Source organism: Anser brachyrhynchus (assembly GCF_964034855.1).
Source record: "Anser brachyrhynchus genome assembly, chromosome: 17".
NCBI classification, from domain to species: Eukaryota; Metazoa; Chordata; class Aves; order Anseriformes; family Anatidae; genus Anser; species Anser brachyrhynchus.
Window position 1 is genome coordinate 1,475,043 of NC_137710.1, and position 23,442 is coordinate 1,498,484.

At 63.0% G+C, this 23,442-nt stretch overlaps 1 protein-coding gene across 2 annotated transcripts in view; it reads right to left on the reverse strand.

Moving 5' to 3' along the window:
* FAM222A (family with sequence similarity 222 member A) overlaps window positions 1-23,365 on the reverse strand; it is a 28,935-nt gene extending 5,570 nt beyond the window's left edge. Inside the window, exons 1-2 of one of the 2 annotated variants that reach the window (XM_080559319.1) lie at window positions 22,781-23,365; window positions 7,413-7,534 (exon numbers count right to left, since the gene is read on the reverse strand). In XM_080559319.1, coding sequence (XP_080415445.1) covers window positions 7,413-7,494 — 82 coding nt within the window. In that variant the 5' untranslated portion in view covers window positions 7,495-7,534; window positions 22,781-23,365. Of the gene's footprint in view, window positions 1-7,412; window positions 7,535-10,593; window positions 22,195-22,780 lie in introns of those variants that run through there. The other variant, XM_080559318.1, reaches the window with a different exon arrangement.
* Between the last annotated feature and the right edge of the window lie 77 nt (window positions 23,366-23,442).

Here is a 23,442-nt window from a genome sequence, read left to right on the forward strand (position 1 = left end):
GAGCATCCCGGCTCCTGGAGCCCCCGAGCCTCTCCGGCCTCGCCGGAGCTCAAAGGGCAGCACCGAGACGGCGGCACGCAGCCCCCGGCCTCCTGCGACACCCGCAGCAGACCTCTCCCAGCAGACGCTCCCGCCGGCCGCGGGCCGGCTCCCCACCTCCGCTCGCCTTTCCCTGGATGAAGGCGACACGCAGCCAGCTTCGGGTCCCCCCCCTCCCTCCCTGACCTGCTCTATTTTTCCAGCCTGCACTCAATAACAGCTAAATAATTGAATCTGCTCAGCAGCCAAAGATTTGTTTTGAATTTTATTGGAATTTTAAATTGTTTTGTTTCTTCAGTATTTTATTACTGTAAATGGAAAATGCATCGCCCGCAGTAATAATCCTATGGCTTTTTATATTACTCCGAGCTTCTGCTCAAAGCATTATTGGAAAGCTAGGCAGAAATGAGAAGCCATTATAATGGCAGCATAGGCTTATAAGATTACGCCTCCAGCTAAACAACTTTTTACTTTAGCAAATTGGCCACCAAACTCGGTTCAAGACACAGATTTAAATCCTAGACCCCAACAACGCTGCAATCCGAAATAAATCTTTGTTTATGGACTCGGGCAGCCTCAGCCCTGCCGCGCTCCGAGCGGGGAAGTCGGTGCAAAATGTCCGACTGGAGACACGTTCTGGCCAGAGAAACCGGGGAGCCGTGCTGCGGAGATGGGGTGTCCCCGACCAAAGCAGCATCTTTTCCGAGATCTTTTTTTCCAAGCACCAAGCCTGCTCCGTGCCCAGCTGCCCTGGCCACGCCGGGTGCTGGAGGAGCCTGGCTGCGTCCCCCACGGGTAGCCCTGCTCTTAGCTGCGCGCCTCCCAGCACGCCGGCAGCTCTTGGCACCAGCCCTGGGGCTGTGCCGCTGCAGGAGGGGCTCTGGGGTGCCCCTGCCCTGGGTGGGGAGGATGAGGAGGATGTTGGGGTGCATGGGGAGGATGTCCCGGGGCTGGCACCGGCCGCCCCGCAGTCCTGGGGAAGGGCTCAGTGGGTGCACGGTGGCAGCACCCGGCAGCACCACGGCCGCTCAGGATTAAGGTCTGGTCTCCCCCCCTCGCCTCCATCCCTTCGCTCCTCCGTAAGACGAGGCGGGACAAACCTTATTTTTACACGTCGGAAGCACGACCGTATTTTGCTACAGATGAAAAAACTAATCCCGGCAGTAAATCTTCGCAGCGCTGCAGAAGGCAGAGCCGTGAGCTGGCGAGGCCGGAGCCGAGCCTGGAGCCCGGCACCCCCCCGGGCCCCGGTGCCACCGCTCTGCGCCCCGGTCCCTCCCGGGCAGGTCTGTCCCTGCGGCACGGTGCCCAGCACCCGGGGAGCTGCCCAGCACCACAAGCGGGGCACAGGCGGGTTTCCCAAAGGGGGAAAGCACCACGGTTTCCCGCCCCGCACCGCAAGGCGAAGCCTGGGGTGCTCTCACTAGGTGGATGCAGGCGGCACAGAGGCCAGGACTTGTGTGCGGTGCTGCTGCCTGGTAGCGGGGGGGCCTCATCCACCCTTCGGGGCCACGGGAGCCTCCCCTCTGCCCTCCCCAAGTGAGGGGCACGCCGCAAGAGCCGAGAGCTCGCCCCGGCTTTGGGGCAGGCTGCCCCGCTCCCCATCCAGCGGGGGAGGTCCCAGCGTCCTCGACGCTCCGAAAAACCACCGGCAACCCCCCCCCCCCCCCCGCCCCGATCTCGCCGCGAAGCTGCGAGCAGATTTTAGAAACCCAAATATTTGCACAACGCTTGGAAGGAAACCAACGAAACGCGGGGCGTTCGACAAATAAACGAAGCCCCCGATGCTGGGGGCTGGGTCCCCCTTGGCAAAGCTGCGTGGGTACCGGCACCCCCGGGCTGGTGCTGGGGCACTGGGTGGGGGGGGACACGTGGGGACACGGGGACGGGCAGGGGGGTGCGCAGCCGGGCAGCGGTGCCGCCCCCCCGCCACGCACGTCCCTTCCCTGTCGGATTTCACCATTTTCCACCCTTTGAAGTGCGGCGGTTTCTATGGTGACCGTGTCCCCAGGATGGGTGGCGCAGAGGCCACCGCGGCGCGGGGATGCAGCAAGGGGGGGGCCCCTGCATCTGCGCTGTCCCCGGCCCCCCCCGCCAGCGCTGCCCAGGGCACGCAGCGTCCCCGCGGTGTCCCCTGCAGCGTTGGCCCCCAAAGGGTGGCCTGGGGGGGGGGGCAGCAAAAAAAAGGGCTGCGCCCCACCTGCAGGACCCCGGCCCTGCCACAGGGGACAAAAGCCTCCCCCAGCAGAGCAGCCCCCGCCCCAGGAGCCGAGAGAAAAACGCACGGCGGCTTCGAGGGCTTGAATTAAAAACAACCACAGGAAGAATAGCCGGAGAAAACCCATCTGAATAAACGTAGGTGGCAAACCTCGAGCGGCAGCCGCGCAGGAGCCGTAATGTGCAAAGACAACAAAATTCATGACAAAGCACAAAGGGAAGAGCAGGGCTCTGCCATCCCGAGATATTCATCCATTAACACGTTCCCTTTTTAGGCTGACATGTCATTTCAGACGGGCCTTTTTTCCTCCCCTTTATTCTCCCCCTTGAAGGAGCGCGCGGCTTTGCCGAGGCGTTTGCTGAATTGGATCACCTCAGGGCGAGCACTTTATTATCTGCAGTCAAAGCGTCACCACAAATACCAGTCTACACACACATGTGTCACTTTCTATTTGTCTCCTCGCCGAGGTATTAGCACCGCGCGCCGCCGCGGCACCGCGCACAGCGCCGCGTCCAGCGGCCGGGCAAAGGGAGCAGGGAGGGCGGGCAGGGGGGACGCCCCGGTGCCACCCCAACGCCACCGCGACAGCACCCCGATGCCGCCCCAACGGCACCCCGATGCCGCCCCAGTGGCATCTCGGGGCCGCCCCGGTGCCACCCTGATGCCACTTTTAGGATACCCCAAATGCCACCACGATGCTGCCCCAAACCCTCCCCGGTGCCACCGTGATGCCGTCCCACCACACAGCCAGCAATGGGGCCCTCGGAGCAGGAGGGACCCCACCAGGGCCCTGCAGCTCGCCCCAGCCCCTCTGCTCTGTTATCTGGGTGATGTACTTGCCACTATTTTTTTTTTATTATTAAATTAATTAATTTATTTTTTGAGCTCTTTAAAAACCACACTTTTCATGCCGCCAGCCCTCCCCCCATGGCTCCAGCGAAGGCACCGGTAGCTGAAAACCCCACAACTGCTAAGAAATAAAGAGCGGTGCTGAAAAGTTTGGATGCAGAAGCAAAATCCCTCCCGTGTCGGGGTGCCAGGAGCTAAATGCACCCAGAGGCTGGGGCCCGGCTCGGCCCCTGCTGGCCACGGGGTCTCACCTGGGGAGCATCCCCCGAGCACACCGCCCGCACCCATCCATCTCCCCCAGCACACGCGACCGATCGAAAAGTGTTTTTGCAGCGTTTCCTGGCAGGGAAAGTGCAAGTCAACAGCACATTTTGGGCATGGCAGTTAATTGAACTCCTTTTTATGGCACATATATAAATACACGGAACCATCATTAACCGATCCCTTCCAGAAACTGAAAATGAAAGAATTAATCTTATTTCACTCATGTGTAACCCCTCATGAAATTAAAATGATATTTTATGGGTGTGTACAAAAGCAGAGCTTTGCTGCAGCTACTTTAATGAAAATGCCCTTGGAATAAGCAGAATTGTGTAATGAGAAGCCATTAAATGTGGTTTTATCCCGGATGCAATTGAACAGTTTTATCGCTCGGGGGGTGAGTTTCCGTGGGTGCGTCCCGGGGCGTGCGCAGTCACGCTGCGGGCCCGCCGAGACGTCCGGGGCCGTGCCCAGCCTGACCCAGCCTCCCCAAAATTGGCCTTACCCAGCCTCCCAAAACCTGGCCTGACCCGGCCTCCCAAAAACCGTGCCCAACGGGGCTGGGCTCCCAATCCAACAACCACGCAAAAACGATGTTTACGGAAAAAGCGGCGTTTGATGTGAGCGCGTCAACCCCCTTTTGTTCCTCGGCAGGCTTCGGTAAACAAACGGCACTTGTTATCTTTCTAAAAAGCACCTGCAAAAAATAAAAAGGGAGCAGGCGAGGAGGAAGAAAACACAGCTCAGCAAAGCTCCTGATGTGCGAGAAACAGGTGGGCTTGTTCCACGGCCCTTCGAGGCACCAAAGCAAGGACACGGCAGCGCGCTGCAGCCCTCTCCACCGCGCTGGTGCTCGGAGGGACGGGCTCAGCCCTCCTCATCCTCCCTGCGCCACGGCCCCCGGCCCGGCCCCACGCAGACCGAGGGGTCCCCAAGCTGCTCGCCCCCACCCGCCTCGGGTCTGCCTACCCCACAAAGCCCCATCTTTCTTTCCACGCTTTCCAGCTCGGAGTGCCCCCGTCCTTTATGCCCCTTGGGACATTCTGCTTCCCGTGGCCCCCAAAGGCCGCGTCCCCAGGTGCCACTGCAGGGGGGGTCAGCAAGCTCCGCTGGGGGCCACGCAATGGGAATTATTTCCTTTCTTGATGCAGGAAAGAGTTTTGCTCAGGAAGCTCCCCACCCCTCCCAGCTCGGTACTGATCCCAGCCATGGCAGGGCCCCCCCCCGCCGCCCGGCCCGCTGACGGCGGCGCGGTGCAGATAAAGTAACGTTTAATTAAATATAACCCATCGCTGCGTTACTGTGGAGGGCGAGGGAAGCAAAGAGGTTGGCCAAAGCGAGAGCGGTATTATTTGATTTATAATTTAAATAAAGCTCAGGATTCCTGTAACGCACACGGAATAAAATCAAAAAGGGACCGGCCTGCCGGAGCTAATCGGAGGCGATATTCTCCTGAGGACGCTGCTTCTCCCGAGGCTCCCGCTCCTCGCGGGAGGTGGTGGGCAGGGGCTGGCAGGGCACGGGGGCACCGTCCTGCTGCAGCCCCCAGGACGCAGGGCACGCCGCCACCCTGCTCACGGCATGGACTGGGATTCCCGGCGAGGGCAGCCGGCCTCTGCCGCGAGCACCACGGTGCAGTCACCCGCAGCATTTACCGGGACGCCCCCGCTCGGGGCCGGCCGCGCTCCCGGAGCACGGGGCACCAACGCAGCGGGAACAGGAAAAGGAATCGGCAGGAGGGCGAAGGGGGAAACGCAGGGCAGGGCCGGGGGGTGAAGGTGCCGGGGCCGTCAGCACCCAGCACGGGCAGGAAAATTAGTCAGCTCACCTTTTACGTGAAATTAATACAAAAATTAATCAGCGGCACCGGCAGGGTAATAGGATTTCACAGTGGTGCTGGGCCAGACGGCCAACGTGCCGAGAGCCAGACTCATTTAATATCGACAGAAACAATGCCAGAGGACAGAAATAAGACCCATAAAGATAATTACTGAGATACTCAGGAGCAAATTAAGTAATCAGAGGCACTTCTAAATTGTGCCTCGTTTTAAGAGAGCGCTGTCTTTCCCCAGTACCTCGGCGGGCGTTGGGGGGGCAGCGGGAGGCTCGGCCCCGCGGCCCGGACGAGCCCGGCGGTTCCTCCCCACCCCGCGTACCGCAGGTGCCATAAATAAGGAAGGGAAAATTGTATTCAAAACCAGATGCGTGGCCCTGAATGTCACCTGCAATTTAATTTGAAATAGCAGGAGGCAGAGAGGAGAGAGACATGCTGCATTTTCCCATAATGAGCGGAAACGTACGGTCAGCTAAACTTTGATTAAGGTGACCTGGCCGGCAGCGAGCGCGCTGGGGGAGCGCGGCCAGGCACGGCCCGCACCGGGGCCGGGGGGGACGAACCCCAGAGAGCTGGTCCTGCCCCAGGGGTGGGGGCACAACCGGCCACCCCCCTGGTCCCCGTGCGGTCCCTGCTGGCCTGGGGTCCCCCCGGGGGATGCTCCACAGCGTTGTGCCCCACGGGCTGAGGCACCCCCGCAGCTCCGAGCCACCACCAGCACACGTTGGGCACGCTGCGGCAACAGGGGGGGCTCATCCTGACCTCGGCACCTCGCAGGGCTCAGCACAAAGAGCCCGGTGCCAAACCCGCGGGGTCCCCAGGACACCCCGCCAGGGCTCCCCGCCGCGGGTCCCGTCCTTGCGGGCACAGCCGAGCTCATTAGCACGTGGCAACGAGGAGCGCCGGGAGCCGGAGCCCTCGCGCCGGCCCTGCGCCGCTGCTCAGGCATGACGGATTAGGAATAATTTTACAAGAGCAACATTCATTTTCCTTCCAGACACTAATAGGAAGGAGACTCGAGCAGCACCAAGAGCTTGGATTCAAGGCGAGCACACGGACGTGCGGGGCCACGCGCTCGCCCACCCGCTTCGCCGAGCCCACGGGGAGCCGAAATCCCAACGGGTGCCAACCACTCGGGGGGCACAGACCCCATCCACCCTGGACCACCAAGGCCCTGCAGGCACCAGCGCATCCCAGCCTGCGATCCCACTGCGTGCCTCTGCCCGGGGCGAGCTCCCGGCCGGCCACGACGCCGTGCTCAAGCCTGGGGAGCTTCACCCAGAAAATAAACCCTGGCCCCCCCCGTGAGTCCCCGGGGCCACCCAAACGCCGGGCACAACCCGGTGCCACCCCGTGCCAGCCGTGCCGGGGTGCCCAGGTAAAGGGGAAAAACGTCTGTGGGAAAATACAGATCATTAAACAAATGCCTGGGGGCTGTCACACACTAACAAGCCGAGCTTTAGCAGCTGATTTGTCTTCAGCCTGCAATGTTTAAAAATCCAACTGAGACCAGCAGAAAAATATCCACTCCCCTCTTTAAAACACACATTCATCACTTGAGAATCTTAATGCGTCTTTCCCAGCCGGGGAGGTCAAACACGCCTGCCTAAAGCAGGCTCATTAAATATACATTTAATCATGGTTTGGATTGAGAGACAAAGGCTGGGAGAGACAGGTGCTTTACTGGAGTGACCTTTTGGAACCCATTTTAATGTAACTAGTTTACAGCTTATCTGAAAGGCCAGCTCGTCGGGAAGGCGAGCTGCAGCAAAACTGGGAAAGTAATTACGGGGGGGGGGAAGGGACGGGAGGGAGGGGAGGGCGCCGAGGCTTCGGAGGTTTGGGAGGCTGCGGAGCAGGTACCGGAGCTTTGTCTGCCGCCGCGCTTTGCAGGCAGCCGCGCAAAATTTTCTGAAGTTCCACTTATCAGCCCGAGCAACCCAATTTAATTTGCTTATCTCGTCTCCTTCCCCCTCCCCCCCCCCTTCCATAACCCCGCTTCTCCTGCTCTTTTTAATTATCAGTTAAATGAATGTCTTTTCCAATAAGACAAGAAGCATCAAAGCAGGGAGCAGGCGCCCCAGGGAGGGCAGGAACCGGGCGCGAGCTCGGCTCCGGAGAGGCTCGGACCCCGGCGCATCCCGGTGCCGGGGGGCAGCGGGCGATGCCACGCGCGTGCCCTCCCCACCACCCCGCCTCCCCACCACTTACACTTGCGCGGCTCCAGCGCCTTGTTGGGGCAGGCGAGGTGCTGGCCTGGGGGGTTCTGGGTCCGCTGCAGGCACGCCAGCATGGTCCGGGCGTCCCGGCCGGCCGCGCCGCCGCCCCGCGTGCTGCCGAGAGAAGGGAGACAGCGCTCAGAGGAGGGCACCGCTCGCCTGCACCCTCTGCCCGTGCCCCCCCAACCCGTGCCCCCTGCCCACAAACACCGCGCCTGTGCCCCCCGGCCCGCGCCGCCGGGCAAAGTCTGCGCACAGCGGAGGCTGGGAGCTCCTGCGCCGACCGCCGGCGCGCACGCTGCGCAGGGGCCTTTGCTCTTTTGGAGATAAATAAATAACTATGGAAGCCTTAAATAAATATGAAGATGTATAAAATAAATATGAAGGGCTCGGTGGGTGATCTGTGCTCCCTGCGATGCTCTCTGCTCTTCCTGCGGGAAACCAGGCAGCTCCCCGTCCTCCTTCGGGGCAGAGCTCCAGCGCCGTGCTTCCCAAGCCCTGAGCCCGGGCTGGGGACAGCAGCAGGTGCCATGGGGATGTCCTCCCCACCGCACTGCAGGGACTCAGCCCACGGGTGTCAAAATCCCACTGGGGATCGTGGTACTGCATCAAAATCTGCTCAGGAAAAGCTGGAGGGGTCAGGCCAAAGTCATCTCCGCCACCGATCTGCTAATTGCACACCCTGAGGGAGCCGCGGCACAGGCACGGAGCGGGCAGGGGCGGCACCAAACACGGCTGCGGTGCCCGTCCTTGGATCCACAGCTCCCCCGGCCGAAACGTTCCGCTGGCTGGATGTCAGGGCTGGATTTCACGGCGGATGCATCTCTTTAGCTGCTCCCTCACAGCGAAGCACCCTCCTGCCGTGTCCGGCGGACGGGATCCCGCCTGCTCGGGGTGCTCGGGGCTCCCACGGCGCGGCTGCCGCCTGCACGAGGTGCCGGGGTGCGTGGGAGCGGCGCGGTGGCCTTGGGCACGCGCCGGCAGAGCAGGTCACCACCACCGGCCGGGCAGCACAGTGCGCCCAGGCGCTGCGCCCACGGCTCTCGCTGCTCTCCCGGTTTCATCCTCCCCCTTTCAATCGCTCCTTCACATCCAGCCCGCTTCACCAGGGCACGCGTGCAGCACGCCCTGGGATGGGGTCGCGCCCCCCGAGTTTGGGGCCGAGGGCGGGGGGCCCCCAGCACCTCCCCGCCGGCATCGCCCAGGGGCACCCAGCAAGAGGGGCTCGATGGGGGCCCGCGGAGCCAGCGTGCCCCGGCCACAGCCCGCCCGACGGCACGACCTGGTTAACGGCCGCCTCTGAGCGATTACAGAAATATCTTTTTTTTTTTTATTTTCCCTGCGCACAATGGACAAGCCTTCTTGGGAACTGCTTGCCTTCTCCTCTCAGCTGACAAATGGCCACGGACGCACGCTTGCTCGCTCCCGGCCGCCGCCACCACGGGGCTCGGGGTCCCGAGCTCCCGTCCTGGCCCTGGGCTGTGGGGACACGGCGGCGCCCGGCCGGCCCCGCTGCGAAGTTTGGGAGATCGAGAGACTCGTCAGAGAAAGGTGTGAGGAGCAGGAGGGGAGGAGGAAGTCATTTAATACCGAGCAGGTGTCTGGAGAACCCAAATTGTGCTGTTTTCTCCTAATAATGAAGTATTCATGAGTAAAAGCCTTTTTCACTACTTTCTTAAGATACTAATTTCACAACAAGCGCCTTGTTACCATGCAATTATTCCAATCTTGCATTTCTCCCAGATTCCATCTGTCCTAGCGCTCTCTAAATGAAAGACAATCATGTAACCACCTTTCATTATTCACTATTTTACTTTCAGCAAAGGTACCCTGAAAGAAATGATTTCCTCTGAAAAGGACTTTTATTCAGTTTCAAAACCAATTTTCTCCTATTACTGTCTTAAAAAAGGAGGAGGGGGGCAGGGAGGTGTTTTTATTTCGCGCATTACATATCCTTTGTTAATGCAGCTCGCAGTAAAAGCAGCCGTATCCATTTTCTGGCTTCGATTTCTGGTAATTTTAAAATATGCCATTACAATCAGGCAGAAATTATACAGTTTGAAAAGAGAATGAAGTGCTTCTTATTCACAGGCTGAGCGCACTTGACTGCTCGGGAGCTCGCGTCTCCCCGCCGGGACCGGGGGCTCATCGCGCAGCCACCGGCCGGATTCGGTGGTGGCCGCGTCCTCACCGCGGGGTGGCCCTGGGCTGGGACCCCCCCGGCCACGTCCCGAGCCGTGCCCGAGCCTCACCCACGCGCCGACCTCCCGCAGGTTGTCGCCATCTGGCCGATTAGCGGCGGACGTCACCTCCGTCCCTGCGCCGCCCCGGGAAGCCGCGTTGTCCCCGTCCCCGTGCCCCGTCTCGGGTGGCTTGTGCCACGGCCGGATGCGTGCCATGTCAGGCCCTGGCACGAGGCTGAGACCATAAAAGCGGCCGCAAACGGTGGTGCTGGGGACAGCTGTGGCAGGCGTGGGTCGCGGTGTGTGCCCTGGGGTGTCCCCTATACGCTGCTCCCCCAGGGACGGGGGCCGAGGGCGGGATGCGGCACGCACCCGCGGAGCAGCGAGCGGGGAGGCCAAGCAGCCCCAAAATGGGGCAGGACGAAGCCGCGGTCCCGACCCTGCTGCAGGCAGAGCCGGGGTCCCTTTGGGGGCTGCCACCCCCCGCAGGGCACCGCGAAACCACCCCCCCCCCAGGACACTGCAGGGCTCTGCCCCCACCGCGTACCCCGGGCAGCGGCGCTGCAGCCGCGCCGGCGCGGGAGCCACACGCCAAACTAAATAAAGGCGGCGATTAATTCCCATCACAGCTCTGCCCCCGTCGCCCAGTGTCACGCAGCTCTTAGCAGAGACAATTTTTTAGACAGCTAAGCTGAGCTTCACCCCATATTAATGCGCACGCTTAATAACTGCCGAGGTCCCCGGCTCGGCACGCGCAGCCCCGGCCCCGCGGCCCCGCTCAGCCCCCGCCCCGGGCGCTCCCCGGCCCAGCAGCACCCGCGGGTGCAGGCTCAGCACCCCGGCCCCGCACCCCGAGCCCCGCAGGCAGCAGGGGGCCGGGCCCCCCGCACAATAGGCATCTGTCCGCTCCGTGGCATTTCGTTAATGCCGTCCAGAAAAGCCCTTGAATCAGCTGATGGGAATTGGGCACTGCGCTGCCCGAACGCTTACCGCCGGCTTAGTTAGCTCCATCTGCGTTTGAACTAATTCCAATCAGCAGGATCCGATTTAGTTCAAGCTGCTCCGGCTCTTTCACGGCAAGAAAGGCAACACTCAGCAGTTTTGCTGCCCTGCCCCGAGTTTGCACGGCCTCTGCCCACCCCGCGACCACGGCCCCGGGGCTGGTGGCACCGTGGCCCCGGTGAGCCCGGAGCTGCCACCACCGCCAGCCCGGGTCAGGGGGGCAATGGGGTGAGGACGGAAGAGCCGCCCAGTCCCAACAGCCCTGGGATGCTCATGCCAAGGGCCCAGGGACCGCTCCATCCGCGCTGCCGGGTGCCGTTGGGATGGGGACAAGGACGAGGCTGGCCCCGAGCCAGCGAGGCCCCAGCAGGTGCCGTGCCCGCGGTGAGACGGCGCCGGCACGGGGCACGGCACCGCTCGTCACCCGGCGCCGTCCCCGGCTCCCGCGGCTGGGAACAGGAGCGGGCAGCACCACGGGACCCGGGGCCGCCACCAGCCCTGCCCTGCTCGAGTGGCTGTGGGCAGGGGGACAGCGTCCCCGCGTCCCTCCAGCTCCGACCATCCTCCTCCTCCTCCTCCTCCTCCCCCCCCAGCCCCTTTCCCACTGGCTCCGTCCCCGCCCCCAGCCTGCTAATTTCGAGGCCGTATCGTTCCATCGGACTATTTATAAACCCAAGGTCTTTGTGACTTTAATAAAAAAAAAAACCAACCCTCTGTGTCTAAAGCTCCAATGACAGAAGGGTTTGGCACCTTCTCTGACATCAGAGGCCGATAAGACGGTCTTATCTCCTCCGAGAGCCCCGCGAAGGTCCCTCCAGCGAGATAAGGCCAGCGCAGCTGTCGATAGAGGCTTTCATAGGCGAGGATTTAGATAAAAGAAAATGTGACGGGAGTGGGGGGGGGGGGGAAGAAAGGGAACTTTCAAAGTCTCGGCCTGAATTGGGTCTGTGCCGCTCGCCTCGGCAGAACAATGAATAAAGGGGATTGCAGAAGCTGGCCTCTTGTTAGGAGAAGAAAGGGCCGTGTCTGCCGCCGCGGCGTGCGCATCCCTGCCCGGGCGCTAACGAAGCTGAGCACGCAGCCCGTCCCTAGCACGTGGCCTGGCTGGGAAATGGGGGCCAGCTGGGATAAAAAAATAAAAAAAAAAAAAACATAAAAAGGGAATTTGGGGGACTGGGAGATGAAGAGGGGCAGGAACAGGGATGCTACGAAGCCTCGTAAATGAGCCACGCCGGAGCTCAGCACGGCAGCAGGCGCGGGGCAACCTCGGAGCCCCGCGGGCTCGGGCAGTGGCAGTGGGGATGGGGACGGGGACAGGGATGGGGACCCCCAGACACAGGCAGGAGGCTTCTGCTCAACCCTGAGCAGGGAGGAGCGGCCTCAGCGGGGACAGAAGGAATGAGCTAACACGGGAAAGGTCACCCCGCGGTAAATCACGGGGAGCACGAGATAAAATAAAAAGGAAAGTTTGACGACACCTTGCCGAGGGCAGCAATAAAGCACGGCGCGCCGCTGCCGGCCGCCCGCGACCTTCCCCTCGCCTGGCAAACGTCTCCATCGGGGCCGGCCGAGCCGAGCCGCGCGCGCCCCGCTCCCCTCCGCGCTCCAGCCCCAGGCCTTTCAGGGGGCCCTGTTAATAATTAAATGTTAATCTAAAAAGCAATTTTAGCTGCAGCGCTGCAGATCTGGTTAGAGATTACATTAGCATGTAAGAGTCAAGGGTAATTTTCTCTAACCCCTCTTGTGATCTCTAAAACCCGCAGATCTTAAAGCGGCTGCCGGCTCCCCTGACTGCGGTTGGAAGCCGGGTTTGTGCCGGGGAGCGATGCCAGAGGTGGCAGGACCCCGCAGCCAGGACCCCGGCGTGCCACGAGCGGAGCCGCAGCCCCTGGCCTTTGGGTTCGCAGCCGGCAGCCTGGCGGGGCTTGTCAGAGCGAGGCTCCAACGCGAGGAGCGTCCCAGCTTTGGGCGTTCCCGGCGCCCGCGTTTATTTACGGAGGAAACGTTTTCCTGCTGCTTCCCCACCCCTCTCTCCCCTCGGTGCTGCAGGAGCCCCCAGCTCGCGTGGCGGCGACGAACGGCCCGAGGCTGCAGAACTGCAACCTAGGCGGGACCGACGGGCACGGGGACGTCACCCGCACAGCTCCGTCCCCGCCGAGCCCGGCGCTGCCGGTGCCTCCTCGGCCCCGTGCACGCAGGACGGGGGCCGCAGCACAGCCTGGCACCGCCTGGCCCCAGCGCCGCCTCGTGCCAGCCCCAACAAGCGCCCGAGTGTTTGAGGAGCAAAGAAACGAGAGGGAGCTCTCGGCACATCCTGCCAGGGCAGGAGATGGAGTGGGACCGGCACGGGCGGCGAGCCCATTTGACAAACGAGCATCAAACCCCCCAAAATAACCTTCTGCCTGGGAACGGGGCCACAAAGGCGGGGGTGACCCCCGCGAGCCCAGCCCCGCGCCGGGAAACGGCTGCGGCAGCACAGAGCGCAAATTGAATCAGAAGACAGAAGTAAATTGCCTCCTGACTGTTACAAACGACCTGGTGGAAGAAATAAGGTATCAGATGTGTACGTAACAATGGAATTAAAAAAAAAACAATTCAAGTGCTATTGAGCATTTGCAGACATCCTCGCGAAGGACTAGGGCGGCCTGGTTAAATTTATGTGTCAGCTTTAAGGAGGCCTCTCATCAAATGAGCTATTTTGGGCAGAGATTAAAGATCTATTTTAGCTGTGAGCGGGAACAGCTCTCCCTAACAGGTTAATGATGATTCTGGAAACTGGAGCGGCCCCGTGCCCCCGCGCCGTCCGTGGCCCCAGCGGTGCCAGGAGCATCCCCGTGCCGGGGGGGCTGGGACGCGGCGCGAGGGCCCCCATGCTGATGCCCAAGCGCGGATCGGACTCGGGGGTTTGTGGCTCAGAGGTTTCCCGGCTCAGCACGTGGAGCTGCTGGGTTTGACCCACGCCCCCAGAAAAACTCTTTGTGGCTCGGTGCTGCACGAGCCCCGTTCCCCCGCTGGTGCTGAGCCGGTTGGGTCTCCGCAGCCCTCTGCCACCATTCCCGGTGCTGACATCCTCCTCACAGCCTGTCCATGCCTTGGGGATGCTCCCGCGGAGCGCCCACCGATGGCACCCCGTGGATGCCCTGCACGACGTCCCCAGCCCTGCTGTGGCTGGATCCGGCCACTCCGCCAGCAGTGGGGCAGGACGGTTCGGGTCCCGGGGAGGTCCCTGTCCCACGGGGAGCTGCTGTAGGACACCTGCAGGCAGCACGTGCTGGATTATCGGGGCTTATCTCTGGCAGGCTCAGGAGCATCGCCCACACCGGCAGCACGGGGAAGGAGCCGCCTCGCTGCAGCCAGAGGTGGGGAGGAGCGGCCGAGCACGTGTCGGCCACAGGAACGGGCACACGCTTGCGCGTCTCTGCCAAGGTGGCCGCTACGTGGGACGGGAACAAAACCAGCAAACCAGCCCTTCACCTCTTGTTCTCCATCAGAAACCAAATCCCGCTGTCCAACACCGTGCCTCGACCCCGCTCGCGTCTCTGGCGACGTACGTGGCACCGAACAGCCCAAACGCCCACAGCTTCCCGGGGTGCGCCTGGAGCAGCAAAGCAACCCGGGCCCGAGGGGATGTGATCACAGCCGGCAACAGTGCGGGGACCTGGGGCTCCACGTGTGCCATGAGACCCGGCAGCCCTGGTGCTCGTCCGGCCAAGGTGCCCAGCACCCCCCGGCCCCCCCAGGGCCGCCCCGCGCTGCCCGTCCGGCGGCACCGCGCACGGCGAGGGCAGGCGTGCGCCGCGCGGTAATTACAGCCCCGAGCGGCGGAGCTGTGAAAGAATCTAACGAAGGAATCCAGGGTAGATCGCGCTGCCGAAATTACTATAATCAAAGGCTTTCACAAAGGCTTCAAATGCAACCAATTACCCTGAAAGGCAAGGCAAGAAAGAAAACAAATTAACGTGTTTGCACAGAGCCCGGCGGCGGCGCGCGCACCGCCCCGCACCCTCCGCGACCCCGGCCCGGCCGCCGCCGTCCCCGCGTCCCCCAGCACACAAAGGGGCTCTGTGCTGGCACGGCGGTGGTGGCACAGCCCGGGGTTGCGGGACGGACCCCGCCACGGCTCCTTTCACCGCCACGGCTCTTTTCAGCACGCTGGGGCCCTCAAAGACGTGCATTGAGGCCAGCCCCGTGCCTCCCCGCCGACAGATGGGAGGCTATTCACCGCGCCGGCTCCCAGAGCCCTCCCGGCCCCCCGTGCCCGCCGCCCTCGCCTAATTAAGTTATGCTTCGTCTGTGCTGCGAGTCTGGGGGAAGGAAAAGGGAAAAAAAAAAAAATCAACTTCTTTCTTTTAATATTTAAAGAGAGCCCGTCACCCTGAGTCTATTTTGTAACACAAAGCTCTGGGGATTTAAACCCTTCTCACCCGGAGAGATGGAAATGAATGGCGCTCTTTAATGAGCCAGTTCAGCAGAAAAGATAGATTTCTGAGATTACTGTAGGAATTCTTATAATTGATGTGTACTTTTGTAACAAGGATTATGCCACCATCCGGCCAAGCAATTCCGGCTCTTCCCCCCTCCGGAGCTCGCCCCGCGCTCGCCGCGCGCCTTCCCCGGGGAGAGGAGCGAGCCCGAGCCCCCGCGGGGGGAGCGAGGCGGAGCAGGGGGGGCAGAGAAAGCTCCCACTAAAGAAAAATTAAACAGGCTTTTCTTATTTAGCCATAGATAATGCAACGCAACCACTGAATGGGAAAATAAGGCATCTATCAAGATTTATATATTTGTTTTACAAAGACCTACTTTCTCCTGCCTATTCTGCGAGGCCAGATGAGCTGCTGAATGCGGAGTAATTAAAATGAACACAGAACAATACACGAGCCCTCTGAAGAACGCGGAGTTTCCCTTTTATGTTTATAGCAATTGTATGAAAATGTACAACACGGAATGGCAACAGCTGACAGCCGAGATGAAGCAGACATGATTGCGAGTTGGCTTCCTCCCGCAGCTGATTGGCATTAATTGTGCGCGTTTGCAAAGCAGAACAGAAAGTCTGACATTAGCTTCAAGCGAACATTTCTTTCTAATAGTCTTAATGATTACGACGAGAGCTGATGATCATTGCGGTGCGTTAACGGCCCGGGGAGCGGCTGTGCGGCTCCTCCCGGCTGCGCCGGGCTGGCCCTGGCCCCGTCCCCGTCCCCAGCCCTGTCCCCACGGGGACAGTGCCCAGGAGGGGCTGCAGGCACCAGGGGTGCACCCGGGCTCCGGCGCTGCCCCAGGACCCCAGGGATGCCCCATGCGGCCGCATCCTGACCCAGGGCGGACCAGGGGAGCCCGGCGCGGGATGGGCTGGGGCAGGGGACGCGAAGACAGGAAAGCAGCGTGCAAAAAAACCCGCGTGCAGCCGCAGAGCCCGTTATTAAAAGCTGATTCATTAAACCTAATCCGAGTTTTCATCGCAGACTTTTTGCTGGGCGGGGTGGTTTGCAGGACATCCTTTTCGTGCCCTGTGCTGGCAGCACGGCAGCGGGAGGCAGAGCCCGGACCGGGAGGCCCTGAGCGTGGCCGCGGGACGGGGCACCGGTGCCAGACGCACAGGACCCCCAGCCCCAAATTGCATGGGTTTGCACAGGAGGAAAAAAAAAAAACCAAACCCGTGGCCAACGAACGGCCGTACCAAGGGGGGTGCAGCACCACGGGGTGCAGGCAGCCGGTTATCCAGCCCCGTGACCGCAGGGGACGGCAATGCCGCCCGCCTGGCCGTGATCGGGGCCTCGCGCCCCTCCCGGCAGCGGGCAAAGCTCTGCAGGTTCGCAGACCATAAACCCGACCGCGAGCGGCCAGGAAACATTCGCACGGCCCCTGCTTTATCGGCCGTCCCCTCGTAAAGCTCAGGGCTCCCACGACAAACCGGGGCTGCCTCGAACGCGCTGCTCGCAGCACCGCGGCTGACACGGGCGCACGAGGCGCTGCCTCGACAAGTCACCCTCTGCCACGTGCTGTCCGTCAGCCCGGGCCATGCTCGGGGCTGCCCACGAAGGCCGGGACACCGACAGGGTCCTCCTGCTCGCCGGGTCGGATCCTGCACAGCCCTGTGGTCCTGGGGTCACCGCACAGCCCGCGGGGCCGGCCGCAGCTCCGGGCTATTTACGGCCAATGCATCGCTCAGCTCTGGGAATTCCCGGACCCATCATTTTGTTCCCAGATGAGAAGAAATCAAGGCACGAGCCCCCTCCTCCTCTCCTTCCCCCCCAAAAAAAGTCCGTAAAGAAGAGCTATAAAAGCGGCTTGTTATCTCACCTAGCGAGGCTCAGACTGTATGTTATTGCTAATTGGGTATAACATCCTTGTCTTGTTCTGCTCTCTGAAGCTAAATCAAGAAAGCACCACTGCTGCGAACTAATTATATCTCTGGACTGCAGACTCCAGCTTGTCTTTCCCTTTATTGAGTTAAAAAATGGTCACTAACCTTAATCTCTCATATCCCCAAGCATTACAGCTGCTGAAAAACTGCCGCTTCCACCCGGTCTGTGCCGGGAAAGCCGGAGCACGTGGCCGGAGGGGGCTGCTCCTCGGGGAGGAGAGGAGCCCCCGGCACCACACGCCAGACACGTCCCACGTCCCCTGTGGGACCCCCAGCTCTCGGCTCTGCTGTGCCCACCGTGGCCGCACGGCACTCGCGTCCCCTCGCCACCGAGCCTCCAGCACGGGCAGCCCGGGGCCGTGCGCCCCCAGACACCGCTCGCTGCTGCTTCCCTGGCTTTTCCTTCTCAAAGGAAGCCCGAGCTGCTTTCATGAGGATTTTGGGTGCTCACGGCCAGCAGCTCGGCAGGAAGGGAGGCGGATGGCAGCGCCAGGACCGCGTGCAGTGGGGACACCGGGCACTGCTCCGGGCCCCCCGCCAGGACCCGACGGGGCTCACCGGTGCGGGGTCGGTGCCCGAGGTGCGGGAAGCACCAACCCTGTCTGGGAACGCCTCCGCTTTCTCCCTCTTTCTCCAAAAGAGGATGGTCAGGCTTCGGTTCTCCCCCTGCCACAAGCATCCCTTAACAAACGCACACGTCCCTGACTATTAATTAACCTGAACCACTTAAGACAGCCTTCCGCTCGTCAGCTTTAAGGGCCAGCTCTTCGCAGCAAATCCAGCGATGCGCAGATGTAGGCTGCTTACGCCGAGCAGGGGACGAAGGCGAGCGGGGCGCCCTGGGCCAGCCCAGGCCATGCCAACAACCTGCCTTGCACCACCTGCCTCAGCACCACTAACGGCAGTATTTACACCATGCAATTAGCCAGGACGCACGGCTACAAGCGGTGCGGGGAGGGCACGGCACAGGGCTCGCAGCGCTGCCGAGTGCCCCCCGCCACCGCGACTTCCCCCACCGCTCCCTTGTCGTGCGAGCGCAGCTGACCGAGAAAGCAGCATGAATATTTATCTCTGACAGCTAAATCTCTCCACTGCAGGGTATTAAGGCTTTATTAGTGTTTGGTTACCGCCGATGACGAGCCAGCCCTCGCTCTAGCCCGGAGCGCGGCAAAACGACCCGCGAGAGGCAGATGGTGCAAGGCTGGAGCATCCCCGACCCCAACACGTGCCTGCCCCCGCTGGGATGGGGGGGCCACGGGCCCCAGCCCCGTGCACAGGGCACCCAGCGCCACCGTGGCGTGCTGCCCGGGCGTCCCTTCTCGCCTGGCCCCTGTGTGCCCCCAGCCCCGTGGCGGGGCCGCCTTTCCGGGGTTCGCCCCGCCGCGCCGGATGGGACGTGGCTCGCCGCTTTGGGTTAAAACGCTGCTCTGTTCTCTCTTTAGCAAAAGGAGTCCCAGGGGCTATAAAAATTCCCAGCAGGCTCTTGTCAGTCTCAGGTCATTAACTTTCTTTCATTGGGAGTTTGTTTACAGGCAGCCATAAATAGCGGCGCCCACGCCGTGCTGCGGGCCGGGGCTGCCGGCGGGAGCAGGGCGCAGCACCCCGGGGTGCCGGGTGCTCCCCAGCACCCTGCCCCAATTACTGACCCGCCAAGGGCACCGACAGCCCCGCTGTCCTCAGCTGCCCTCCTGCGAACACATTTTCCCTGTGCCTGGGGAACTGTCCCGTGTCCCTGCCGGACAGGGCCGCCCCTGTCCCCGCACGCAAGGCGGGGTGCGCTGAAACTCCCCTCCCCTCACCTCGCTCTGCCCTGACCTCATCCAAGGGGAAAAATTAATTACCAGCTCGTCATCACACCACAGCAGGCTGCGGGGGCGGTCACCAGACGCCTCCCAGCGTGTCTCAGAGCAGGGAGCCATCGTGTCCCCAGCACGCCGCGTCCCCAACCCGCCGCTCCGTCCTCCACCCTCTCCATTCGGCACCGCGGTGTTTCACCAGCCCGGACGGAGGAGAGGCAGCAGCCCAGGGAACCAAGCCCAGGCTGCTTTGGTTCCTCCACCTCCACGCTTGCCCAGCACGGTGCCAGAGCACCCATGCGCCCAGCCCAGTGAGTAGGGACGAACCCAATGCCAGCACTGGGAGCGCATCCCGCACCAGGAGCGCATCCTGCACCGGGCTGAGGAGCCCTCCAGCAGCAACAGGCTCTCGCGCACCTTCTGGCTCGCATCCTGCAGGGTGCCCTCACCCAGGGCTCCCTGGGGACTGCCGGGATCGGGAGCGTTATCTGAGCTGAGCACAGCGTGCGAATCCATCAGCTGCGGCGCCAGCAGAGATACGGGACCGGGCAGCCCATCAGCACCGGGGTCTGGCCGGGCTGAGCCGTGGGTATTTGCTCCCCCAGTCGGGTATTTGCTCCCCCAGTCGGGTACTTGCTCCCCATCCCAGCTCCCTGGAATGGAAAACCAGGAGGGGAGCCTGGGGCTCCCACCTCACCGGCCCAGCTGGGTTTGGGGGGCGAACGGGCACAATGAGCACAGCCGGGCACGGTCCGCACCGGGCTGGGAGCTCGCCTTCATTTTATTTTGCGGGGCTTCGAAAGAAACCAGCTGATGCTTTGTGCGCCCTGGGATGGGGCTGGGCCGGCGGAGCACGTGGGGAGAGGTGGCGGCTGCACAGCCGGGCTGGAAGAGCCGAAAACCCCAAGTCAGGTGCAGCGTGGCGACTTCTGCGCTTCCACCCGTCCCCAGGAGAGCAGGGCCCGGCCAAAAACCCCGGCTTCACCGCTCACGGTCCCCCACGTCTAGGGAAATATCTATATTTTAAACCACACGCTCGCACAACCTGTAATCAGAGCAACACAAATAGCCCCTGCTTCCCATGTAAATTAAAAACACCCATTAGGCAGATTTCAAAAGATGTCAGTAGGCTTATAATTATACCCGACATCCTTCCGAGATAAAAGCGATTACCGGGGATGCAAATCACTTAGCAACCAATCAGTGCCCCCAGAGTGCAAAGCACTGACCAGCCATCCATTTTCGCCTCGTCCTTTTATTCCCTGCATCGAGCAAATACAAACACAGATAAAGAGAGGCACAATAGCTCTTGACACGCAAATAGGTTAACATAATAAAGCCAGCTTTAGCCGGCTCACTCGAGGGAGAAAAGCAATTCTCAGGCAAGCAGGAGGTAATAAAACAGGGCTTTTGTGTTCCTGGCTCCCATTCTCACCCCTGCGCCAGCTTTGCTGCATTAGCTGATAGGCATCGCGGTTTGATTGAATTACCTTTCATGAATATTAGCTTTTTGAGGAATGCGCAGGCAGAAGAGAAAGAAGAAATGTCTTATTTTTGCATGCATGCGCCCGCTGCAGACGGACATGCGGCTGCACGGGGGCCGGGGGCCGGGTGCGGTGCCCCGGCAGCTGCAGCCCCCCCCCGAGCCCACCCCGCAGCTGCGGCGTCCCCGCCGGCACCGGCACCCGCAAGCTTCGGGGGTGCTCAGCCGTGCACAGCACCCCCCCCCCATGCCAAAGCTCGGGCAGCATCGACACAGGGCCTGATCCTGCCCAGAGATGCTGCTGGTGCCCCCCCGAGCCACGCAGGGAGGGCAAAGGCTGAGCAGATCCCCAGGGTAACGGGGAAAGGGGGCAAATCGAGGCCACGCTCACCCCAAAAGGAGCCGCCGGGACCACGAGGCTCCCGCCACGGCCTCGTCTCCCCAGCACACACCGGCTCCGAGCAAACGCACCGGGACGTGGCCGGCCCCGCGGCTTCGCCGCCCGCTTCCCACAAACCAGCCACGGGCACGCAGCAGCACGGGGAACCTGCCCCAGGCAAAAGGGATGGCATGGCGCAGGCGGGCGGCACTAATCCTGCACAGGAGGGGAGCACGGGGGCAGCTCGGGGACGGCTGCGGGCACACGGCCGCCGCCACGGGGGCGTGGGAGCCGGGGGACCCTCGCCCCCGGGAGCTGCGGCCCTTCCCCAGGCAGGGCAGCAGATTGCAATTAAAAACCGGGCGAGACCAGGCTCGTCCCCGGCTTGCTCAGGGCTGGAAGCGTGGTTCAGGTGCAAATAGGACGGAGAACCAGAGGGTCTCGAAGGCGAGGAGGTGTCGCAGCTCCCCCGCAGGGGCTCCGCGGCAGCCGCCGGCGGCTGTCGGAGCAGCAGCCCCGTCTCCCCGTGGCGTTCCCGGCTCCAGCCTCGGGATAAATATTCACAGCGAGAGGTTTCAATTTTTAATGCCACGGTCGGCTGAAACAGGCCCATCGCGCAGCCGGCGCTGCTCCGGCGCAGACAAGGCGCCCCTCCATTGCTGACCTACTAAACTGCCAAGCGAGCCTTCCGCGAGGACGGGAGCGCACACACACACACACACCGCGCTCCTGCGGATGAAGAATTGCCTTCCCTTTCCCCGCTCTAAACGCAAGGTCACAGCAAGGCCCCGGAGAGCTTCGCTCTCGTGCCGGCGGCCTCGAGGCAGCCTGACCCAGCAGCAGGCGGCTCGCCCCGGCACCGGTGCCGGAAAACCCACTCCTGGAAGCCGTACGCATTTCCAAAGGGACGCGGCTCCTACAGACACGGGGAGAAAGCTGCTCAGAGAGGACCGGCCGGGCAGGGATGCTTCCCACATCCATCCTGTCCCTGCCACGACTGCCTTTGCCAGCGGCACGTGCCCCACGCTGGGCACGCCAAGCGGTAAAACCCCGCAGCGGAGACGTGGAGAGGCAGCAAGGCTGCTACACCCCACAAAATCCACACGAATAAGACCCGAGGTGCTCCTCACCGAGGCACGGGCCGCATGGCCCCGCCGTGCTGCCCACGGAGCCCCAGGGCAGGCGGCTCCCGTACTCCACACACTGCCCTCCAAGCAGCGTGCGCCCAGCCAGGCAGGCTGCCCACGGCCACCGAGCGAGAGCACACGTCCCAGGGCACCCGCACCGGCGTGCGCGCCCCGCAGAGCTCCCTGCACGGCCACCCCGATGCCAGGACCCCGGCGAGCCGCTGCTGCCCAGCGCCAGGCGATCGCGGCCTCGGCCAGCACCGTGCGCGGCTCCACCGCTGCCTCTCCTCGGGGACGCACCGGGAGCGGAGCGGCAGCTCCCCGGGCACAGCTTTCCGGCTTTTCCCTGGGCGATTGCTGCGTGCCCGTGAGCTCTCGGCTCTGATCCGGCTGCTCGGGGACGGCGCCGCCGACGCCTCGCTCCGCGTTCCCGCAGCGGTCGCCCGGTGCCTCGGTTCCGATGCCAGCGCCGACGGTCCCGGGGTTGCCGCGGAGCCTCTCCTCCAGCCCCCGGGGCTCCGCCGGGTGCCTCGCAGGGAATCCGTCTCGTCCGCGGCCCCGGCGCTAGCTGACACCAGGAGGAAGCTCTTCCAGGAGCCACGGCAGGGGCGCTCCCGGTTGTCCGCGCTCCTTTGTGGCCGGCTGTATCCAGGGCCGAGGGGGCTCGGGAGGCCTCGCTCCGCCGCCGGTGGCTTGGGGGGGGGGGCTCCGGGGGCCGGGGCCGGTCCCCGCTGCCCGGAGCAGGACCCGGTACCGGTACCGGAGCACCTCAGGGTTGCCGAGTGCCGGCTTTCCTCGTGGAGAGGCACCGGCGGCGGGTCCATTATTTCATCTCCACTTTGCGATTCGATGAAAAAGCCCCCCCCCCCAAAAAAAAAACCACCCCAAAGCCAAAGTTGCTCCCGTCCTCCGGGCTGCGGTGCGGTGCGGTGGGATGCTCACCCCCCCCCCCCGCTGCCCCCCAACCCTGTGCCCCCCCCCCCCCCCCAAGCCGCCGCCCCGGTGCCCGCCGCCCCCGCCCGTTACCGTCAGAGCAGGATCCGGTCCGGCTCCGGCCGCTGCGGTGCGGGGCCGCCCCCCCCGGGCCGTGCAGCGGCGGCGGCGCCCGCCCGGCCCCGCGGCCCGCCCCGCCCCGTGCGCGGCCAGCGTGCGAAGAAGGCTCCGGCGAGGGGAAAAAAAAAAAAAAAAAGGTAATTAACAAAAAAAAAAATACGGGCGGAAAAAGGGCGAAACGGCGAGGGGCGGAAAGGAGAAAATCGACGAGAGGGAAAATCCGCAAAATCGCTTCGCGGGGAGCGGCGCGGACGTCACATCGCGGTCCGGTCCCGGTCCTGCTCCGGGGTCTGGGTCTGCTCCGGGTTTACTCCGGGTTCGCTCCGGATCCTGCTCCGGATCGTGCTCCTCTCCTCTTTGTGCGGCGGCGCTCGGTGCCCGCCGGCCCGTGGCGCAGGGGCGGCCGCGGCTCAGCGCTCCATGGCGGCGGGGCCGTGCCGTGCCGTGTGGTGCCGTACCGGGCCGGGCCGGGCCGTGCCGTTAACGCCGCGCGGGGCCGGGCCGGGCCGGGCCGTGCAGGGCGGCCCCGGGCGCTGCCTCCCGCCCGGCTCGCGGCTGAGGCGGCTCTGAGCGCCCCGCGCGGGGCCCGGCGGCCGCACGCGGCTCGGCCCCGCCCCCGGCGCGTTGCCACGGCG